This window comes from Panulirus ornatus, chromosome 12 (genome assembly GCF_036320965.1).
Source record: "Panulirus ornatus isolate Po-2019 chromosome 12, ASM3632096v1, whole genome shotgun sequence".
In the NCBI taxonomy this organism is placed as follows: Eukaryota; Metazoa; Arthropoda; class Malacostraca; order Decapoda; family Palinuridae; genus Panulirus; species Panulirus ornatus.
Window position 1 is genome coordinate 29,090,177 of NC_092235.1, and position 19,233 is coordinate 29,109,409.

At 39.9% G+C, this 19,233-nt stretch overlaps 1 protein-coding gene across 1 annotated transcript in view; it reads left to right on the forward strand.

The window, feature by feature from the left end:
* LOC139752243 (uncharacterized) overlaps positions 1-18,295 on the forward strand; it is a 68,718-nt gene extending 50,423 nt beyond the window's left edge. Inside the window, exons 8-10 of the mRNA XM_071668277.1 lie at positions 10,147-10,251; positions 13,579-13,792; positions 15,425-18,295. Coding sequence (XP_071524378.1) covers positions 10,147-10,251; positions 13,579-13,792; positions 15,425-15,488 — 383 coding nt within the window. The 3' untranslated portion in view covers positions 15,489-18,295. The remainder of the gene's footprint in view (positions 1-10,146; positions 10,252-13,578; positions 13,793-15,424) is intronic.
* The last annotated feature ends 938 nt before the right edge of the window (positions 18,296-19,233 follow it).

Consider the following 19,233-nt stretch of genomic DNA (forward strand, 5'->3'; position numbering starts at 1 on the left):
GTTCCCTCCACCTCTGACACATATACCCTCTTGGTCAATCTTTCCTCACTCATTCTCTTCATGTGCCCAAACCATTTCAAAACACCCTCTTCTGCTCTCTCAACCACGCTCTTTTTATTTCCACACATCTCTCTTACCTTTACGTTACTTACTCGATCAAACCACCTCACACCACACATTGTCCTCAAACATCTCATTTCCAGCACATCCATCCTCTTGCGCACAACTCTATCCATAGCCCACGCCTCGCAACCATACAACATTGTTGGGACCACTATTCCTTCAAACATACCCATTTTTGCTCTCCGAGATAATGTTCTCGACTTCCACACATTCTTCAAGGCTCCCAGGATTTTCGCCCCCTCCCCCACCCTATGATCCACTTCCGCTTCCATGGTTCCATCCGCTGCCAGATCCACTCCCAGATATCTAAAACACTTTACTTCCTCCAGTTTTTCTCCATTCAAACTTACCTCCCAATTGACTTGACCCTCAACCCTACTGTACCTAATAACCTTGCTCTTATTCACATTTACTCTTAACTTTCTTCTTTCACACACTTTACCAATCTCAGTCACCAGCAGAAGGGGAAAATGATTTGGTAAACAGAGAAGAGGTAGTAAAAGCTTTGCGGAAGATGAAAGCTGGCAAGGCAGCAGGTTTGGATGGTATTGCAGTGGAATTTATTAAAAAAGGGGGTGACTGTATTACTGACTGGTTGGTAAGGTTATTCAATGTATGTATGACTCATGGTGAGGTGCCTGAGGATTGGCAGAATGTGTGCATAGTGCCATTGTACAAAGGCAAAGGGGATAAGAGTGAGTGCTCAAATTTCAGAGGTATAAGTTTGTTGAGTATTCCTGGTAAATTATATGGGAGGTTATTGATTGAGAGGGTGAAGGCATGTACATAGCATCAGATTGGGGAAGAGCAGTGTGGTTTCAGAAGTGGTAGAGGATGTGTGGATCAGGTGTTTGCTTTGAAGAATGTATGTGAGAAATACTTAGAAAAGCAAATGGATTTGTATGTAGCATTTATGGATCTGGAGAAGGCATATGATAGAGTTGATAGAGAAGCTCTGTGGAAGGTATTAAGAATATATGGTGTGGGAGGCAAGTTGTTAGAAGCAGTGAAAAGTTTTTATCGAGGATGTAAGGCATGTGTACGTGTAGGAAGAGAGGAAAGTGATTGGTTCTCAGTGAATGTAGGTTTGCGGCAGGGGTGTGTGATGTCTCCATGGTTGGTTAATTTGTTTATGGATGGGGTTGTTAGGGAGGTGAATGCAAGAGTTTTGGAAAGAGGGGCAAGTATGAAGTCTGTTGTGGATGAGAGAGCTTGGGAAGTGAGTCAGTTGTTGTTCGCTGATGATACAGCGCTGGTGGCTGATTCATGTGAGATATATATATATATATATATATATATATATATATATATATATATATATATATATATATATATATATTTATCCCTGGGGATAGGGGAGAAAGAATACTTCCCACGTATTCCCTGCGTGTCGTAGAAGGCGACTAAAAGGGGAGGGAGCGGGTGGCTGGAAATCCTCCCCTCTCGTTTTTTTTTAATTTTCCAAAAGAAGGAACAGAGAAGGGGGCCAGGTGAGGATATTCCCTCAAAGGCCCAGTCCTCTGTTCTTAACGCTACCTCGCTAATGCGGGAAATGGCGAATAGTATGAAAAAAAAATATATATATATATATATATATATATATATATATATATATATATATATATATATATATATGTAAGAGTTTTGGAAAGAGGGGCAAGTATGAAGTCTTTTGTGGATGAGGGAGCTTGGGAAGTGAGTCAGTTGTTGTTCGCTGATGATACAGCACTGGTGGCTGATTCATGTGAGAAACTGCACAAGCTGGTGACTGAGTTTGGTAAAGTGTGTGAAAGAAGAAAGTTAAGAGTAAATGTGAATAAGAGCAAGGTTATTAGGTACAGTAGGGTTGAGGGTCAAGTCAATTGGGAGGTAAGTTTGAATGGAGAAAAACTGGAGGGAAGTAAAGTGTTTTAGATATCTGGGAGTGGATCTGGCAGCGGATGGAACCATGGAAGCGGAAGTGAATCATAGGGTGGGGGAGGGGGCGAAAATCCTGGGAGCCTTGAAGAATGTGTGGAAGTCGAGAACATTACCTCGGAAAGCAAAAATGGGTATGTTTGAAGGAATAGTGGTTCCAACAATGTTGTATGGTTGCGAGGCGTGGGCTATGGATAGAGTTGTGCGCAGGAGGGTGGATGTGCTGGAAATGAGATGTTTGAGGACAATGTGTGGTGTGAGGTGGTTTGATCGAGTAAGTAACGTAAGGGTAAGAGAGATGTGTGGAAATAAAAAGAGCGTGGTTGAGAGAGCAGAAGAGGGTGTTTTGAAATGGTTTGGTCACATGGAGAGAATGAGTGAGGAAAGATTGACCAAGAGGATATATGTGTCGGAGGTGGAGGGAACGAGGAGAAGTGGGAGACCAAATTGGAGGTGGAAAGATGGAGTGAAAAAGATTTTGTGTGATCGGGGCCTGAACATGCAGGAGGGTAAAAGGAGGGCAAGGAATAGAGTGAATTGGATCGATGTGGTATACCGGGGTTGACATGCTGTCAGTGGATTGAATCAGGGCATGTGAAGCGTCTGGGGTAAACCATGGAAAGTTGTGTGGGGCCTGGATGTGGAAAGGGAGCTGTGGTTTCGGGCATTATTGCACGACAGCTAGAGACTGAGTGTGAACGAATGGGGCCTTTGTTGTCTTTTCCTAGTGCTACCTCGCACACATGAGGGGGGAGGGGGATGGTATTCCAAGTGTGGTGAGGTGGCGATGGGAATGAATAAAGGCAGACAGTGTGAATTGTGTGCATGGGTATATATGTGTGTGTCTGTGTGCGTATATATATGTGTACATTGAGATGTATAGGTATGTATATTTGCGTGTGTGGACATGTATGTATATACATTGTGTATGGGGGTGGGTTGGGCCATTTCTTTCGTCTGTTTCCTTACGCTACTTCGCAAACGCGGGAGACAGCGACAAAGCAAAATAAATATAAAATAAAATATATATATATATATATATATATATATATATATATATATATATATATATGTGAATAAGAGCAAGGTTATTAGGTACAGTAGGGTTGAGGGTCAAGTCAATTGGGAGGTGAGTTTGAATGGAGAAAAACTGGAGGAAGTGAAGTGTTTTAGATATCTGGGAGTGGATCTGGCAGCGGATGGAACCATGGAAGCGGAAGTGGATCATAGGGGGGGGGAGGGGGCGAAAATCCTGGGGGCCTTGAAGAATGTGTGGAAGTCGAGAACATTATCTCGGAAAGCAAAAATGGGTATGTTTGAAGGAATAGTGGTTCCAACAATGTTGTATGGTTGTGAGGCGTGGGCTATGGATAGAGTTGTGCGCAGGAGGATGGATGTGCTGGAAATGAGATGTTTGAGGACAATGTGTGGTGTGAGGTGGTTTGATCGAGTGAGTAACGTAAGGGTAAGAGAGATGTGTGTAAATAAAAAGAGCGTGGTTGAGAGAGCAGAAGAGGGTGTTTTGAAGTGGTTTGGGCACATGGAGAGGATGAGTGAGGAAAGATTGACCAAGAGGATATATGTGTCGGAGGTGGAGGGAACAAGGAGAAGAGGGAGACCAAATTGGAGGTGGAAAGATGCAGTGAAAAAGATTTTGTGTGATCGGGGCCTGAACATGCAGGAGGGTGAAAGGAGGGCAAGGAATAGAGTGAATTGGAGCGATGTGGTATACCAGGGTTGACGTGCTGTCAGTGGATTGAAGCAGGGCATGTGAAGCGTCTGGGGTAAACCATGGAAAGCTGTGTAGGTATGTATATTTGCGTGTGTGGACGTATGTATATACATGTGTATGGGGGGGGGGTTGGGCCATTTCTTTCGTCTGTTTCCTTGCGCTACCTCGCAAACGCGGGAGACAGCGACAAAGTATAATAAAAAAATAAAAAAAATATATATATATATATATATATATATATATATATATATATATATATATATATATATATATATATATATATAATTTTGGAAAGAGGGGCAAGTATGAAGTCTGATGGGGATGAGAGAGCTTGGGAAGTGAGTCAGTTGTTGTTCGCTGATGATACAGCGCTGGTGGCTGATTCATGTGAGAAACAGCACAAGCTGGTGACTGAGTTTGGTTAAGTGTGTGGAAGAAGAAAGTTAAGAGTAAATGTGAATAAGAGCAAGGTTATTAGGTACAGTAGGGTTGAGGGTCAAGTCAACTGGGAGGTAAGTTTGAATGGAGAAAAACTGGAGGAAGTAAAGTGTTTTAGATATCTGGGAGTGGATCTGGCAGCGGATGGAACCATGGAAGCGGAAGTGGATCATAGGGTGGGGGAGGGGGCGAAAATCCTGGGAGCCTTGAAGAATGTGTGGAAGTCGAGAACATTATCTGGGAAAGCAAAAATGGGTATGTTTGAAGGAATAGTGGTTCAAACAATGTTGTATGGTTGTGAGGCGTGGGCTATGGATAGAGTTGTGCGCAGGAGGATGGATGTGCTGGAAATGAGATGTTTGAGGACAATGTGTGGTGTGAGGTGGTTTGATCGAGTAAGTAACGTAAGGGTAAGAGAGATGTGTGGAAATAAAAAGAGCGTGGTTGAGAGAGCAGAAAAGGGTGTTTTGAAATGGTTTGGGCACATGGAGAGAATGAGTGAGGAAAGATTGACCAAGAGGATATATGTGTTGGAGGTGGAGGGAACGAGGAGAAGTGGGAGACCAAATTGGAGGTGGAAAGATGGAGTGATAAAGATTTTCTGTGATCCAGGCCTGAATATGCAGGAGGGTGAAAGGAGGGCAAGGAATAGAGTGAATTGGATCGATGTGGTATACCAGGGTTGACGTGCTGTCAGTGGATTGAATCAGGGCATGTGAAGCATCTGGGGTAAACCATGGAAAGCTATGTAGGTATGTATATTTGCGCGTGTGGACGTGTATGTATATACATGTGTATGGGGGTGGGTTGGGCCATTTCTTTCGTCTGTTTCCTTGCGCTACCTCGCAAACATGGGAGACAGCGACAAAGCAAAAATATATATATATATATATATATATATATATATATATATATATATATGTATATATATATATATATATATATATATATATATATATATATATATATATATATATATATATATGGGAGCGGGGGGCTGGAAATCCTCCCCTCTCATTTTTTTTAATTTTCCAAAAGAAGGAACAGAGAAGGGGGCCACGTGAGGATATTCTCTCAAAGGCCCAGTCCTCTGTTCTTAACACTACCTCGCTAATGCGGGAAATGGCGAATAGTATAAAAGAAAGAAAGAAAAGATATATATATATATATATATATATATATATATATATATATATATATATATATATATATATGGAAAGGTGGAGTGAAAAAGATTTTGTGTGATCGGGGCCTGAACATGCAGGAGGGTGAAAGGAGGGCAAGGAATAGAGTGAATTGGAGCGATGTGGTATACCGGGGTTGACGTGCTGTCAGTGGATTGAATCAAGGCATGTGAAGCGTCTGGGGTAAACCATGGAAAACCATGGAAAGCTGTGTAGGTATGTATATTTGCGTGTGTGGACGTATGTATATACATGTGTATGGGGGTGGGTTGGGCCATTTCTTTCGTCTGTTTCCTTGCGCTACCTCGCAAACACGGGAGACAGCGACAAAGCATGTACAAGGCATGTACAGAGCATCAGATTGGGGAAGAGCAGTGTGGTTTCAGAAGTGGTAGAGGATGTGTGGATCAGGTGTTTGCTTTGAAGAATGTATGTGAGAAATACTTAGAAAAGCAAATGGATTTGTATGTAGCATTTATGGATCTGGAGAAGGCATATGATAGAGTTGATAGAGATGCTCTGTGGAAGGTATTAAGAATATATGGTGTGGGAGGCAAGTTGTTAGAAGCAGTGAAAAGTTTTTATCGAGGATGTAAGGCATGTGTACGTGTAGGAAGAGAGGAAAGTGATTGGTTCTCAGTGAATGTAGGTTTGCGGCAGGGGTGTGTGATGTCTCCATGGGGTTGTTAGGGAGGTAAATGCAAGAGTCTTGGAAAGAGGGGCAAGTATGAAGTCTGTTGGGGATGAGAGAGCTTGGGAAGTGAGTCAGTTGTTGTTCGCTGATGATACAGCGCTGGTGGCGGATTCATGTGAGAAACTGCAGAAGCTGGTGACGGAGTTTGGTAAAGTGTGTGGAAGAAGAAAGTTAAGAGTAAATGTGAATAAGAGCAAGGTTATTAGGTACAGTAGGGTTGAGGGTCAAGTCAATTGGGAGGTGAGTTTGAATGGTGAAAAACTGGAGGAAGTGAAGTGTTTTAGATATCTGGGAGTGGATCTGTCAGCGGATGGAACCATGGAAGCGGAAGTGGATCATAGGGTGGGGGAGGGGGCGAAAATTTTGGGAGCCTTGAAAAATGTATGGAAGTCGAGAACATTATCCTGGAAAGCAAAAATGGGTATGTTTGAAGGAATAGTAGTTCCAACAATGTTGTATGGTTGCGAGGCGTGGGCTATGGATAGAGTTGTGCGCAGGAGGATGGATGTGCTGGAAATGAGATGTTTGAGGACAATGTGTGGTGTGAGGTGGTTTGATCGAGTAAGTAACGTAAGGGTAAGAGAGATGTGTGGAAATAAAAAGAGCGTGGTTGAGAGAGCAGAAAAGGGTGTTTTGAAATGGTTTGGGCACATGGAGAGAATGAGTGAGGAAAGATTGACCAAGAGGATATATGTGTTGGAGGTGGAGGGAACGAGGAGAAGTGGGAGACCAAATTGGAGGTGGAAAGATGGAGTGATAAAGATTTTCTGTGATCCGGGCCTGAATATGCAGGAGGGTGAAAGGAGGGCAAGGAATAGAGTGAATTGGATCGATGTGGTATACCGGGGTTGACGTGCTGTCAGTGGATTGAATCAGGGCATGTGAAGCATCTGGGGTAAACCATGGAAAGCTATGTAGGTATGTATATTTGCGCGTGTGGACGTGTATGTATATACATGTGTATGGGGGTGGGTTGGGCCATTTCTTTCGTCTGTTTCCTTGCGCTACCTCGCAAACATGGGAGACAGCGACAAAGCAAAAATATATATATATATATATATATATGTATATATATATATATATATATATATATATATATATATATATATATATATATATATATATATATATGGGAGCGGGGGGCTGGAAATCCTCCCCTCTCATTTTTTTTAATTTTCCAAAAGAAGGAACAGAGAAGGGGGCCACGTGAGGATATTCTCTCAAAGGCCCAGTCCTCTGTTCTTAACACTACCTCGCTAATGCGGGAAATGGCGAATAGTATAAAAGAAAGAAAGAAAAGATATATATATATATATATATATATATATATATATATATATATATATATATATATATATATATATATATGGAAAGGTGGAGTGAAAAAGATTTTGTGTGATCGGGGCCTGAACATGCAGGAGGGTGAAAGGAGGGCAAGGAATAGAGTGAATTGGAGCGATGTGGTATACCGGGGTTGACGTGCTGTCAGTGGATTGAATCAAGGCATGTGAAGCGTCTGGGGTAAACCATGGAAAACCATGGAAAGCTGTGTAGGTATGTATATTTGCGTGTGTGGACGTATGTATATACATGTGTATGGGGGTGGGTTGGGCCATTTCTTTCGTCTGTTTCCTTGCGCTACCTCGCAAACACGGGAGACAGCGACAAAGCAAAAAAAAATATATATATATATATATATATATATATATATATATATATATACACATTCATTTATCTATCATACTTAAATGCTAAATCCTGCATCAGTGAAGTAGTGCTAGGAAACAGATAAAGGCCCATCCACTCATACAGACATATACATACACGCTCATACATGTACATATACATGAATATTCATATCAACATATACACATATACATACACAGCCATATACATATATATACACATGTACATATTCATACTTGCTTGCCTTCATCCATACCTGGCGCCACCCTGCTACACAGGAAACAGCATCGCCATTCCCTGCATCAGCGAGGTAGTGCCAGGAAAACGGACAAAAAAGGCCACATTCATTTACACTCAGTCTCCAGCTGTCATGTGTAATGCACCGAAACCACAACTCCCTATCCACATCCAAGCCCCACAGACCTTTCCATGGTTTTTCCCACACATTTCACATTCCCTGGGTCAGTCCATTGATAGCACATAATTCCAATTCACTTGCATGCCTCTCACCCTCCTGGATGTTCAGGCCCTGATCGCTAAAAGTCTTTTTCACTCCAGCCTTACACCTCCAATTTGGTCTCCTGCTTCTCCTTGTTCCCTCCAACCCTGACACATATATCCTCTTTGTCAGTTTCTGCTTACTTATTCTCTCCAAGTGTCCAAGCAATTTCAACACACCCTCTTCTGCTCTCTCAACCACACCCTTTTTATTACTATACATCTCTCTTACCCTTTCATTACTTACTCGATCAAACCACCTCACACCACATATCATCCTCAAATATTTTATTTCCAACACATCCACCCTCCTCCACACAACCCTATCTATAGCCCAAGCCTCACAACCTTATAATATTTTTGGAACTACTATTCCTTCAAACATGCCCATTTTTGCTCTTCGAGATAATGTTCTCTCTCTCCACACAGTCTTCATTACTCCCAGAACCTTCACCCCCTCCCCCACCCTATGACTCAATTCCACTTCTATGGTTCCATTTGCTGCTAAGTCCATTCTCAGATATCTAAAACACTTCGCTTCCTCCAATTGTTCTCCATTCAAAATCACATCGTAATAACCTTGCTCTTATTCACAATTACTCTCAACTTTCTCCTTTCACAAACTTTTTCAAACTCAGTCACAGACTTCGGCAATTTCTCACTCAAATCAGCCACCAGTGCTGTATAATTGGGGAACAACAACTGACTCACTTCCCAGGCCCTCTCATCCCCAACAGACTACATACTCACCCCTCTCTCCAAAACTCTTGCATTTACCTCCCTAACCACCCCATCCATAAACAAGCTAAACAAACATGGGGACATCATACACCCCTACCACAGACAGACCTTCACTGGGAACAAATCACATGCCTACTTGTACACATGCCTTACAACCTCGATAAAAACTTTTCACTGCTTCTAGCAACTTACCTCCCACATCGTATACTCTTAAGACCCTCCACAAAGCATCTCTATCCACCCTGTCATATGCCTTCTCCAGGTCCATAAATGTCACATACAGATCCATCTGTTTCTCCAAGTATTTCTTACACACATCTTCAAAGCAAACACCTGATCCACACATCCTCTACCACTTCTAAAAACCACAATGCTCCTTCCCAGTCTGAAGCTCTGTCCATGCCTTCACCCTCTCAATCAATACCATCCTATACAAATTTCCAGGAATACTCAACAAACTTATGCCTCTGTAGTTTGAACAATCACCCTTATCCCCTTTGCCTTTGTACAATGGCACTATACATGCATTTTGCCAATCCTCAGGCACTTCACCATGATTCATACATACACTGAATATCCTTACCAACCAATCAACAACACAAACACCCCATTTCTTAATAAATTCAACTCCAATACCATCCAAACCCGGCACCTTACTGGATTTCATCATCCGCAAGGCTTTCACCACCACTTCTTTCTTCACCAAACCACTCTCCCTGACTCTCTCACTTAGCATGCCAACATGACCAAAATACCCTACATCTGCTACTCATCAAACACATTCAACAAACCTTCAAAATACTCATTCCATCTCCTTCTCACTTCCTCACTACATCTTATCACTTCCCCCCTTGCCCACTTCACTGATGTTCCCATTCATACATACAGTGTGGTTTCAGAAGTGGTAAAGGATGTGTGAATTAAAAAAAAATTGTTAGAAACACAAGAGAAGCAGTAAAATTTGTATGTAACATAAACTCTCCACCGAGTTCTCCACTCTTATACTATGATGATTTTACTGTTGTTATAAGATTCCACATTCATATCAATTGCTTCAGATACTGTCATAGTTGTTAATAATGTTATCAGTAGTTCGAGTTTCTTATCATTAAAATCCATGAACTTGTCAACAGGCTGGGATGTTCAACAGAGGAAGCGACATAAACAGCGAAGGAGAACACGCTCCCATCATGGAGGCTTCAGTGCTTGGCGTAGTGAAACTGATTCTGCTAGTTTAGGTTTGTTTCACATTACAAGTATTACATTAAAGCTTCTCAATAAATATTTTTTTTCATACTTCATGGCCATTTCCCATGATAACAATGTAGTGCCAGGAACAGATGAGGAATGGCCACATACGTTCACATCCATTCTCTGGCTTTCATATACAATGCACTGAAACCACACCTCCCTATCTATAACTAGGCCCCACAGACCTTTCCACTGTTTACCCCAAATGCTTCACATGCCCTGGTTCAGTTCACTGACAGTACATCAACCCCTGGACACATCACTCCAGTTCACTCTATCCCATGCATGACTTTCACACTCAGCATGTTCAAACCCTAATTACTCAAAATCTTTTTTGCTCCACCCTTCCATCTTCAATTTGGTCTCCCCATTCTCCTTGTTCTCAAATACTCCTTCATTACTTAGTCAAACCACCTCACCTTACATTTCATTTCCAATACATCCACTCTCCTTCACACAGACTTAACTAGAGCCCATTCCTCACATTCATATAATATCAGTGGACTACTATACCTTCAATATACCCATTTTTGCCATCCCAGATAACAAGCTCTCTTTCTACACATTCTTCAGTGCTGCAATAACCTTAAACCCCCCACCTACCCTATGACTTGCTTGCACTACAAAGGTTCCATATGCTGCCATGCCTACCCATCACATAGAAAACTGCATCTCTACCCCCTGCTTCAGCAAAGTAGCACCAGGAAAACAGACAAAAAAAGGCCAAATTCATTCACATTCAGTCTCTAGCTGTCATGTGTAATGCACTGAAACCAAAGCTTCCTATCCAGGCCTCACAGATCCTTCCATAGCTTACCCCAAACATTTCAGATGACCCAGTCCAGTCCAATGACAGCATGTCGACCCCGATATACCACATCATTCCAATTCACTCTTATTCCCTGCACGCCTCTCAACCCCTGTATGTTCAGGTCCCAATTGCTCAAAATCCTTTTCACACCATCCTTCAACCTCCAGTTTGGTCTCCCACTTCTTGTTCCCTCCACTTCTGACACATATATCCTCTCTGTCAACCTTTCCTCACTTATTCTCTCCATATGTCCAAACCCTCTTTTGCACTTTCAACCACACTCCTTTTATTTCCACACATCTCTCATACCCTTTCATTACTTAATCAAGCCACCTCACACTACATACTGTCCTTAAACATTTCATTTCCAACACATCCACCCTCCCCTGTACAACCCTATCTATAGCCCATGCCTCGCAGCCACATAATATTGTTGGAACTACTATTCCTTCAAACATACCGATCTGACTCTCCGAGATAATGTTCTCTCCTTCCACACATTCTTCATTGCTCCCAGAATCTTGGCCCCCTCCCCCACTCTGTGACTCAGTTCCACTTTGATGGTTCCAGTTGCTGCAAAATCCACTCCCTGATATCTAAAACTTCATTTCCTCCAATTTTTCTCCATTCAATCTTAAAACCCAGTTAACTTGTTCCTCAACCCTACTGAATCTAATAACCTTGCTCCTTTCATATTTACTTTCAACTTTCTCCTTTCACACACTTTTTCCAAACTTAGTCACCAACTTCAGCAGTTTCTCACTTGAATCAGCCACTAATGCTGTATCATCAGCAAACAACAACTGACTCCCTTCCCATGCCCTCTCATCCCCAACAGACTGTATACTCACCAATCTCTACAAAGCTCTTGCATTTACCTCCATAACTACCCCATCCATAAACAAAATAAACAACTATGGGGACATCACACACACCTGCCACAGATTGGCCATCACTGGGAACTCATCACTCTCCTCTATTCCTACTCAAACACATGCCTTACATCCTTGGTGAAAACTTTTCACTGCTTCTAGCAGCTTACCTCCTACACCAAATATTCTGAAGACTTCCACAAAGCATCTCTATCAACCCTATCATATGTCTTCTCCAGATCCATAAATGCTACATACAAATCCATCTGTTTTTCGAAGTATTTCTCATACAATCTTCAAAGCAAACACCCTAGCCTGAGCCAGGTGCCCATTCTATCAACCAATCCCTTGGGGTGGATGAACAGCTAGGTTGATTGTGGATTGACTGCTGCAACAAGGATTCAAACCTATGCATTCGACCTAATAGTTCTAGAAATGCCCATAGTCTTGACCCAATAGTTCTAGACATAACCATAGTCTTGACCCAATAGTTCTAGACATGCCCATAGTCTTGACCCAATGGTTCTTGGTATGCCCATAGTTTTGATCCAATAGTTCTCGACATGCCCATAGTCTTGACCCAAAAGTTCTGGGTATGCCCATAGTCTTGACCCAATAGTTCTACACATGCCCCTAGTCTTGACCCAATAGTTCTTGACATGTCCATATTTTTTACCCAATAGTTCTGGGCAGGCCCATAGTCTTAACCCAATAGTTCTAGTTATGTCCTTAGTTTTATCCCAATAGTTCATTACATGCCCACAGTCTTGACCCTATTGTCCTAAGCACAAATTTCCTCTTCACATGGTTCTATAATAGCTATTTTTCCAGTAATTCATATTAGAAGTGGCAGTTGTACCTACTTGCAAACTCAAACAAGATTTATTGAAGTATTTTGTTATGGTCACTTATGACTGGATCTTATACATGATGTATCATATGGTTTTAAGACTAACCTAATCCACTGTGTAATTGATGTTCAAGATTAAATATTATTAAACTATCACTATATCCATCCAGTGCACTGACAAGCTTCATTCCTGTGCCTGAGCATCACTGCTTACTACTTTAGCTTTTCTCCTTTCATTTCCTTCTCTTCACTTCATGCCCATTCTGCGTGACATTATCTCAGTCTTATGGATATGACTGACTCAGGGGCGTATGCAGGGGAAATAGCGCCTATGGCAATCACTGAAATTGTGCCCCTGGCTTGATTAAAAATGTATATAGAGTGGATGTATATAAAAATATATACAGTGTAATTATAAACTGTTGAAGAGTTAGGCCAAACTTAAATTTATATAAACTCTTAAAGACTTAAGTTAAAAGACTTATTTGATCAAAATTGTAATGTAGAAGCGGTAATGCAACTGATAGTAGCAAAATATTACTGTAATCGAAAAGTAGGTGAGTTTCTTTTTATTTCACAAAACCAAACCATTAAAATGTCAATGGGTAGCATATGCCAAACAAAAAACCTGTTGAGTGGCGCTCTCCTTCAAGTGGCGCTCAGGGCACCTGCCCTACCTGCCATACCCTAGATATGCCACCGGACTGACTTTGTGCTGGATCCCTAACCATATCAAAAATATAATGAAGGTGAAATAGGAAAAGTATACTTTTTGTAACAGGAGCTAGTAGTGGGCGTCCCTACCTACCATATCGCAGTGACCAGCTCTCACCTGGCCAGCAGGTGAAGGTCATTGCACCAGGTGGGGGAGTAGCAGTAGCCAGGGTCCTGACCAATCAAAAGTCTTCTTGGCTCTTAGCTGATAAGAGTCTTCGTGACTCTTCCACTTCCTCCACTGCCACCATAACAGTCATCCTGTTGAGTGAACCTAATAGGTGAGTATTAGCAAAGGTATTCCATGCTTGAGACAAGTGTATATATGTGCTTTAGAAATATATAAAACATAATAGTATATATTCTAAGGTTATCTTTCTACCACCTGTTGTAGGACATGTAATTTAGACAATGATCATGCACTTCAGAACACTTCATACCCAACCACCAACCCCTAAGTACATGTAAAAATACTCCTGCTTCATACTTTGGCAGTGTGCACTCACAGAACCCCTTTGACATTTACAAAATATGTACACATTCAGACTTAAACCACTCCACCATACATACACTAGTCTGAAATTACACTCCTCAGGCAAGTAAGAATTAGTTTCTTGTGTGTGTTCTGGCCACCAACCACTTCTCTAACATTACAAATATCAATTCAAATTATCACACAACCCCTTATGCCTAAAATGCATCATCCAAACTGAAGACATTGAACACTCACTCCTCAGTTTTCCTAAACTGATTTCGTGGATGTACTTCTTGACCTACTATTTCACATCATAATAGCACAACATGAATAACATGAAGGAATAAAGAAATATTGGTAATAACTAACAATCCTACCTTATCTTAAATACATTGAAATGCGACATATAAATTCAGCAGAGGCATCATTTACTAGGTGAGTTTAAAACTCTATAGTTCATAATTAAATATCCTGATGTTAAAACACATTTTCAAAATGACTAACAGTTCTGCCGTAAACCAAATATGCTTATCTAAAAGCACAATAACTCTGTCAATCCTCATTCTTACTTACTGTGGATCTGTTCCTGTAGAACAGGAGAGACTCCAGTATTCAAATATCAATGGTTGATGAGCTACTGACAAATACAGAGGACTTCACTGTCGACATTGGGTGGTAATTGTCACGAGTGTGAATCCATGTTAGTGAGAAGGGAGATTTGGTAATTAGGCTTTTCGTTCATACTGACTGTTAAAGGTGTTCATGAATGCACATCCGAAGGTGTCACTTCGTCTTGCCAACATTCAAAGCATTACAGCTATTGCAATTATTCTATAATGCTTTGAATATTGTACATATGAAACAACACCTAACAATGCACAGTTATGAACACCTTGGGCAGTCAGTAAGAATGAATTGCCTAATTACCAAAAAGACTTTGGAGGAAGAGAGTGAAACAACGGGTAAGAGAAAACAGAATAGCACAGAACTGCATGATTATAATATTGCTTAATCTTAGGGTAAGATAACAAAGGGTGCATTGTCTTTGACCTCCACCACATCAGTCAAGTTACTCTACTAAGAAGCATCCAGACATGATGCCTTATGATGCCTTTTAGAGGGTTGACATTTTCGGGTACATGATTCCTTTGGCTTCTATAAGTTGATGAAAAAAAAAAAATCTTCCTGAACATAGTACAGTATGAGGAAAAACAGTGTAATACATGTGCAAGGAAAGGGTGAAAATGAATGAAACTTTCCTGTTATATTAAGTTTAAAATGTAAAAGTAGATTTTCTTAATAATATGTAAGTACTGGAATGACTTGTCCACCACCTTCATATACTTAACTGAACAAAGATTGACACAATATCCTTTAACACTGTATTAATGTATGAGTTTAAAAATGGGATTAACATGTGATAGTCTTGTCTTTTCAGGCTACAGGGAAGTGTGGTGACAATTCCCTTGGAGAAGGTCTTACTTGCCTGGCCTAGGACATAGCAAAATTACACCTCATCACAACACTCCAGAACCTGAAAAGTCAGCCAGTACTATAAACAAATTATTTGAAAACAGATTAATATATTTTTCATTACAGTGTATAGCATCAACTGCATTTGCCAAAGAGTAGGCTAACTACTAACTCTTATTTTAGTATAATAAACTATAATCCTAAAGAACTTTTCAGTCAGTTGATGATACCTATTTGTGACCAGACTCATTTTGCTTGTACTTATTAGATTATACTGGTACACTACTTTTCTTTTTATTTGCATTCCAGTAATGCACAAATATATGAAGCTTTTACAAATCAGAAAAGCATTTTTCAGCAAAATGGTTGTTTGTATTGCAGTATGTCATGTCCGAGTTTTACAACGCACTAGTTTAAGGAAAGCTAACTTAGTCTCCTGTTTTCTACCTCAGATTTGTTACACTAGAGAATACACAATATCTTCAAACCAGAATTAAGGCATTTCCTTTGCATTTTCCCCATTGATTTAATGTTTCTTGATTTCTATGTTACTGGGAAACCGGGAAACAAGATTAAGCATTTTAGTAGTTAAATTAACAAAGAAAAGAAAAACAAAATTGACTCTTGACTAGTAAGATGAACCCCATCTTGATCATAAAGTGCTCACTCACTGAGTATATACATTAAACTTGTTCCATTGTCAGTATGTAATCACTCAGTTATTCACTTTCAGAGTGCAACCTGGCATATACCATAATCTTCTCTTCCACTTGTTAACATTTGCTATTAAGTGGAAAGGGTGTCACAAAGCTCTACAGGCTGTAAAGGATAGTAAGGTGTTTATGTGCTTACAATTCCTGTTTCTGTGAAGAATTTTCAGACAAATCTTTTTAACCAATGAAATTTATGTTGTGGTTAGTTGCTCTGCTACCTTTCTTTTGTCTTTAAACTTTTGCATTGACCAAATAAAGAGCATTTTTCCTCTCATGCTAATCAGCACTCTTTTTACAATATGACCAAAGAAAAGTGTTTTTCCCTGTAAGTCATTCATGGTCATCCACAAGAGTTTAGAGATGATATCAGAGATCACTTAGGATTCTCCAAAAGGCTGTGAAACATCTTTTCTTATTACACCTCTAATTGTGTGCCATTTTTATGACAGTCTTTATTAACCACACACCATCTCATTCAAGGGCACATAATTTACTGTTAGCAAATTTTATGGAACTTCTTTAAGTTGACTGAATCATGTACTGCACTGTATGTTCAAATACATCATATATTTCATGGAAGATTTTACCAGACTCCACCTGCTTGAAGTTACACAGCACATGACAACTGACCTCTGGAGAACTTATGGTATCATATATTGATGAAAGACAATAGTCTTGTCAAATTATTCCTCACTCCAAAGGAGTCCATCATTTCCCTGTACCCGAAGGAATACAGTTTGGAGCTACAGGGTTAACCCTTTCAAAAAGGGGTTCCTGGGACAATTACAAATAAATAAATACATATTTTTCAGAATGAAAAGAGATATGTTTATGCATATTGCGATCAAGAAAATTACTAAATTAACTTAAAAATCAACAGGCAGAACCACATCATTTCCAGGATAAAATATGCATGAGTAAATGACAAAGGCATCACCATCTTCACTGATGAAGAATCGTACATTCTTCTAATCATTAATCATAAAGTTCCAGAACCCCTTGTACTGGGCTCCTACAGCTTCAAGAATAGGCTCCAAGCAAGAGCATGAAAATAATGGACTTCTTTGACAAGAAGTTCCTTGATGAGAATATAGTCCTTTTTACTCAAAGTACATTGTAACCAACCACAAGCAAGTGTGGTTCAGTTACACCTACATTCTTTTATTTATGAATATTTGAAAATGAAAGTAATTATGCACTGAATTTTGTAGAAAGTTATGCACAATTCAGTATTGTTCATGATACATACTATCAATACTTGAATTGCAATACAGCTAGGTATTATTGGAAGTTGCAAAATTTCTATTAGAAATTGTTTGAGGTTAGGTATGATCTGAGTCCGTCATTTCTGTTTCCCATCCTACTGCATTTTTTGCTTACACATAATTCTGGATATTTTTTGAATGGCTAAGGTACACAGTATGTGGGGGGTCTCATAGTATTTGTATGTAACTTACTGCATGTTCTTGAGGTCCCATTACCAGGTCTTGTCTGCTGAGCTTTTTTCCCCCACACTCAGGAAACAACATCCATAACCACTGTAATTCTTTGTTTGTCCAGCCTTGGTCAGACATGTTTTCTCTGTTTTGATAGGTTGGTAACAACACTGGAAAATAAAGTGGCATTGCTTATTGGTTACTACTGCTTTCCTTAACTGTTAGCTTCGGCATCAGTCCTATTTAGCACGATATCTGGCACCTAAATATTTAGAATACATTCTGAGGCAGTGTTACAAACACTGATTAATGGGTCATATATAACTTCACTTTCAGCATTGATTTTATTGTTTCCTTTAGAAATCAAATAATATGAATGCTTCAGTTTTATTCATATAAAGCAATAGCCCTTTGCAGTGTTAACTGTACACCATACAATACCACAAAATAACTTCCATGTTATTATTTCATTATTGTTCACAAAGTGGATAGGTATGGAATATTACAGATCTTTGTACTCTTTTTGTCAAGTTGGTGGTAAGTGTTGCACAGATGCTTCAAAGAAAAGTGATGCATGATTCTGTGTTCACTTTGTGCCATTACCATTCATCACTTTGAGTATAACGAATTAAATTTACTAAAAACATGGCCTTTCCTTTCCTTCACAGAAACATTTTACATATTCGTCATACTGTGTTTTGCTTGTTAAATGTAATGATATATGTATAATTATAAACATCTACAATATTAAGGTTTTACGGATATTCATCCCATTTTAATGAATATAGATTCCAACATACTTATTTCAACTAGCATGGCACCATACACATATTACTAGAGTGAAGTTCGCATCAATAATGTGCAAACTAAACGGGAAAAATAATATTAGGATCTTTAAATAAACCAACCATTGCTTCTTCCTTGAGATGATTGTAAAAACGTAACCCTTCACATATCTTGGATCACATTCCATATCTAGATTTCTACAGCAACGAGACCCGACTCTCTAGTACAACACGACCTCTTCAAGTTCCTCCAGCAGAAACCCAGAATACACACTACAAAATAATGTCTTATCTTACCAAGGATACTGGACACCATTTTGAACGAGCACACTCTCTCTTTTCGGGGTTTAGTATACCTAGAGGTAGACTATAGAAAGAATTTTTTCTATTGTGTTTTTTGTAGATGATCTACATCAAGGGTCTGCAACCCTCAATTTTTGGGTAGTAGAGGGCCAGGAATTTTATGTGAGTGGCCAGAAGAATAACATACGTAACACGTGATGCACAGCAGACAAGCTTAAGGTGACCAAGTATGACTACATTAATTACATTCAAGGTAAACAAGGAACAAGAGATAAAAGAAACAGAAACACTCGTTAGCTTGGCACATGATTTTGAAAGAATCGTATTACGGTATTTTGATAAAGTATCAAGCTTTTCATCTTTTATTTGCATGTAAGCAGACAATCGTATTATCAACATGGAAATGCCGGTAGAAATCTTAGCCCCCAAGGGGCAAAACCAGAAAGGATAAACATCCTCAGCTCCAGTTACCTACTGAGAAATGTGGTTGTAAGATAAAGTTCATCACTGTAGGATGTAGGTCAGGGAACTATGTTT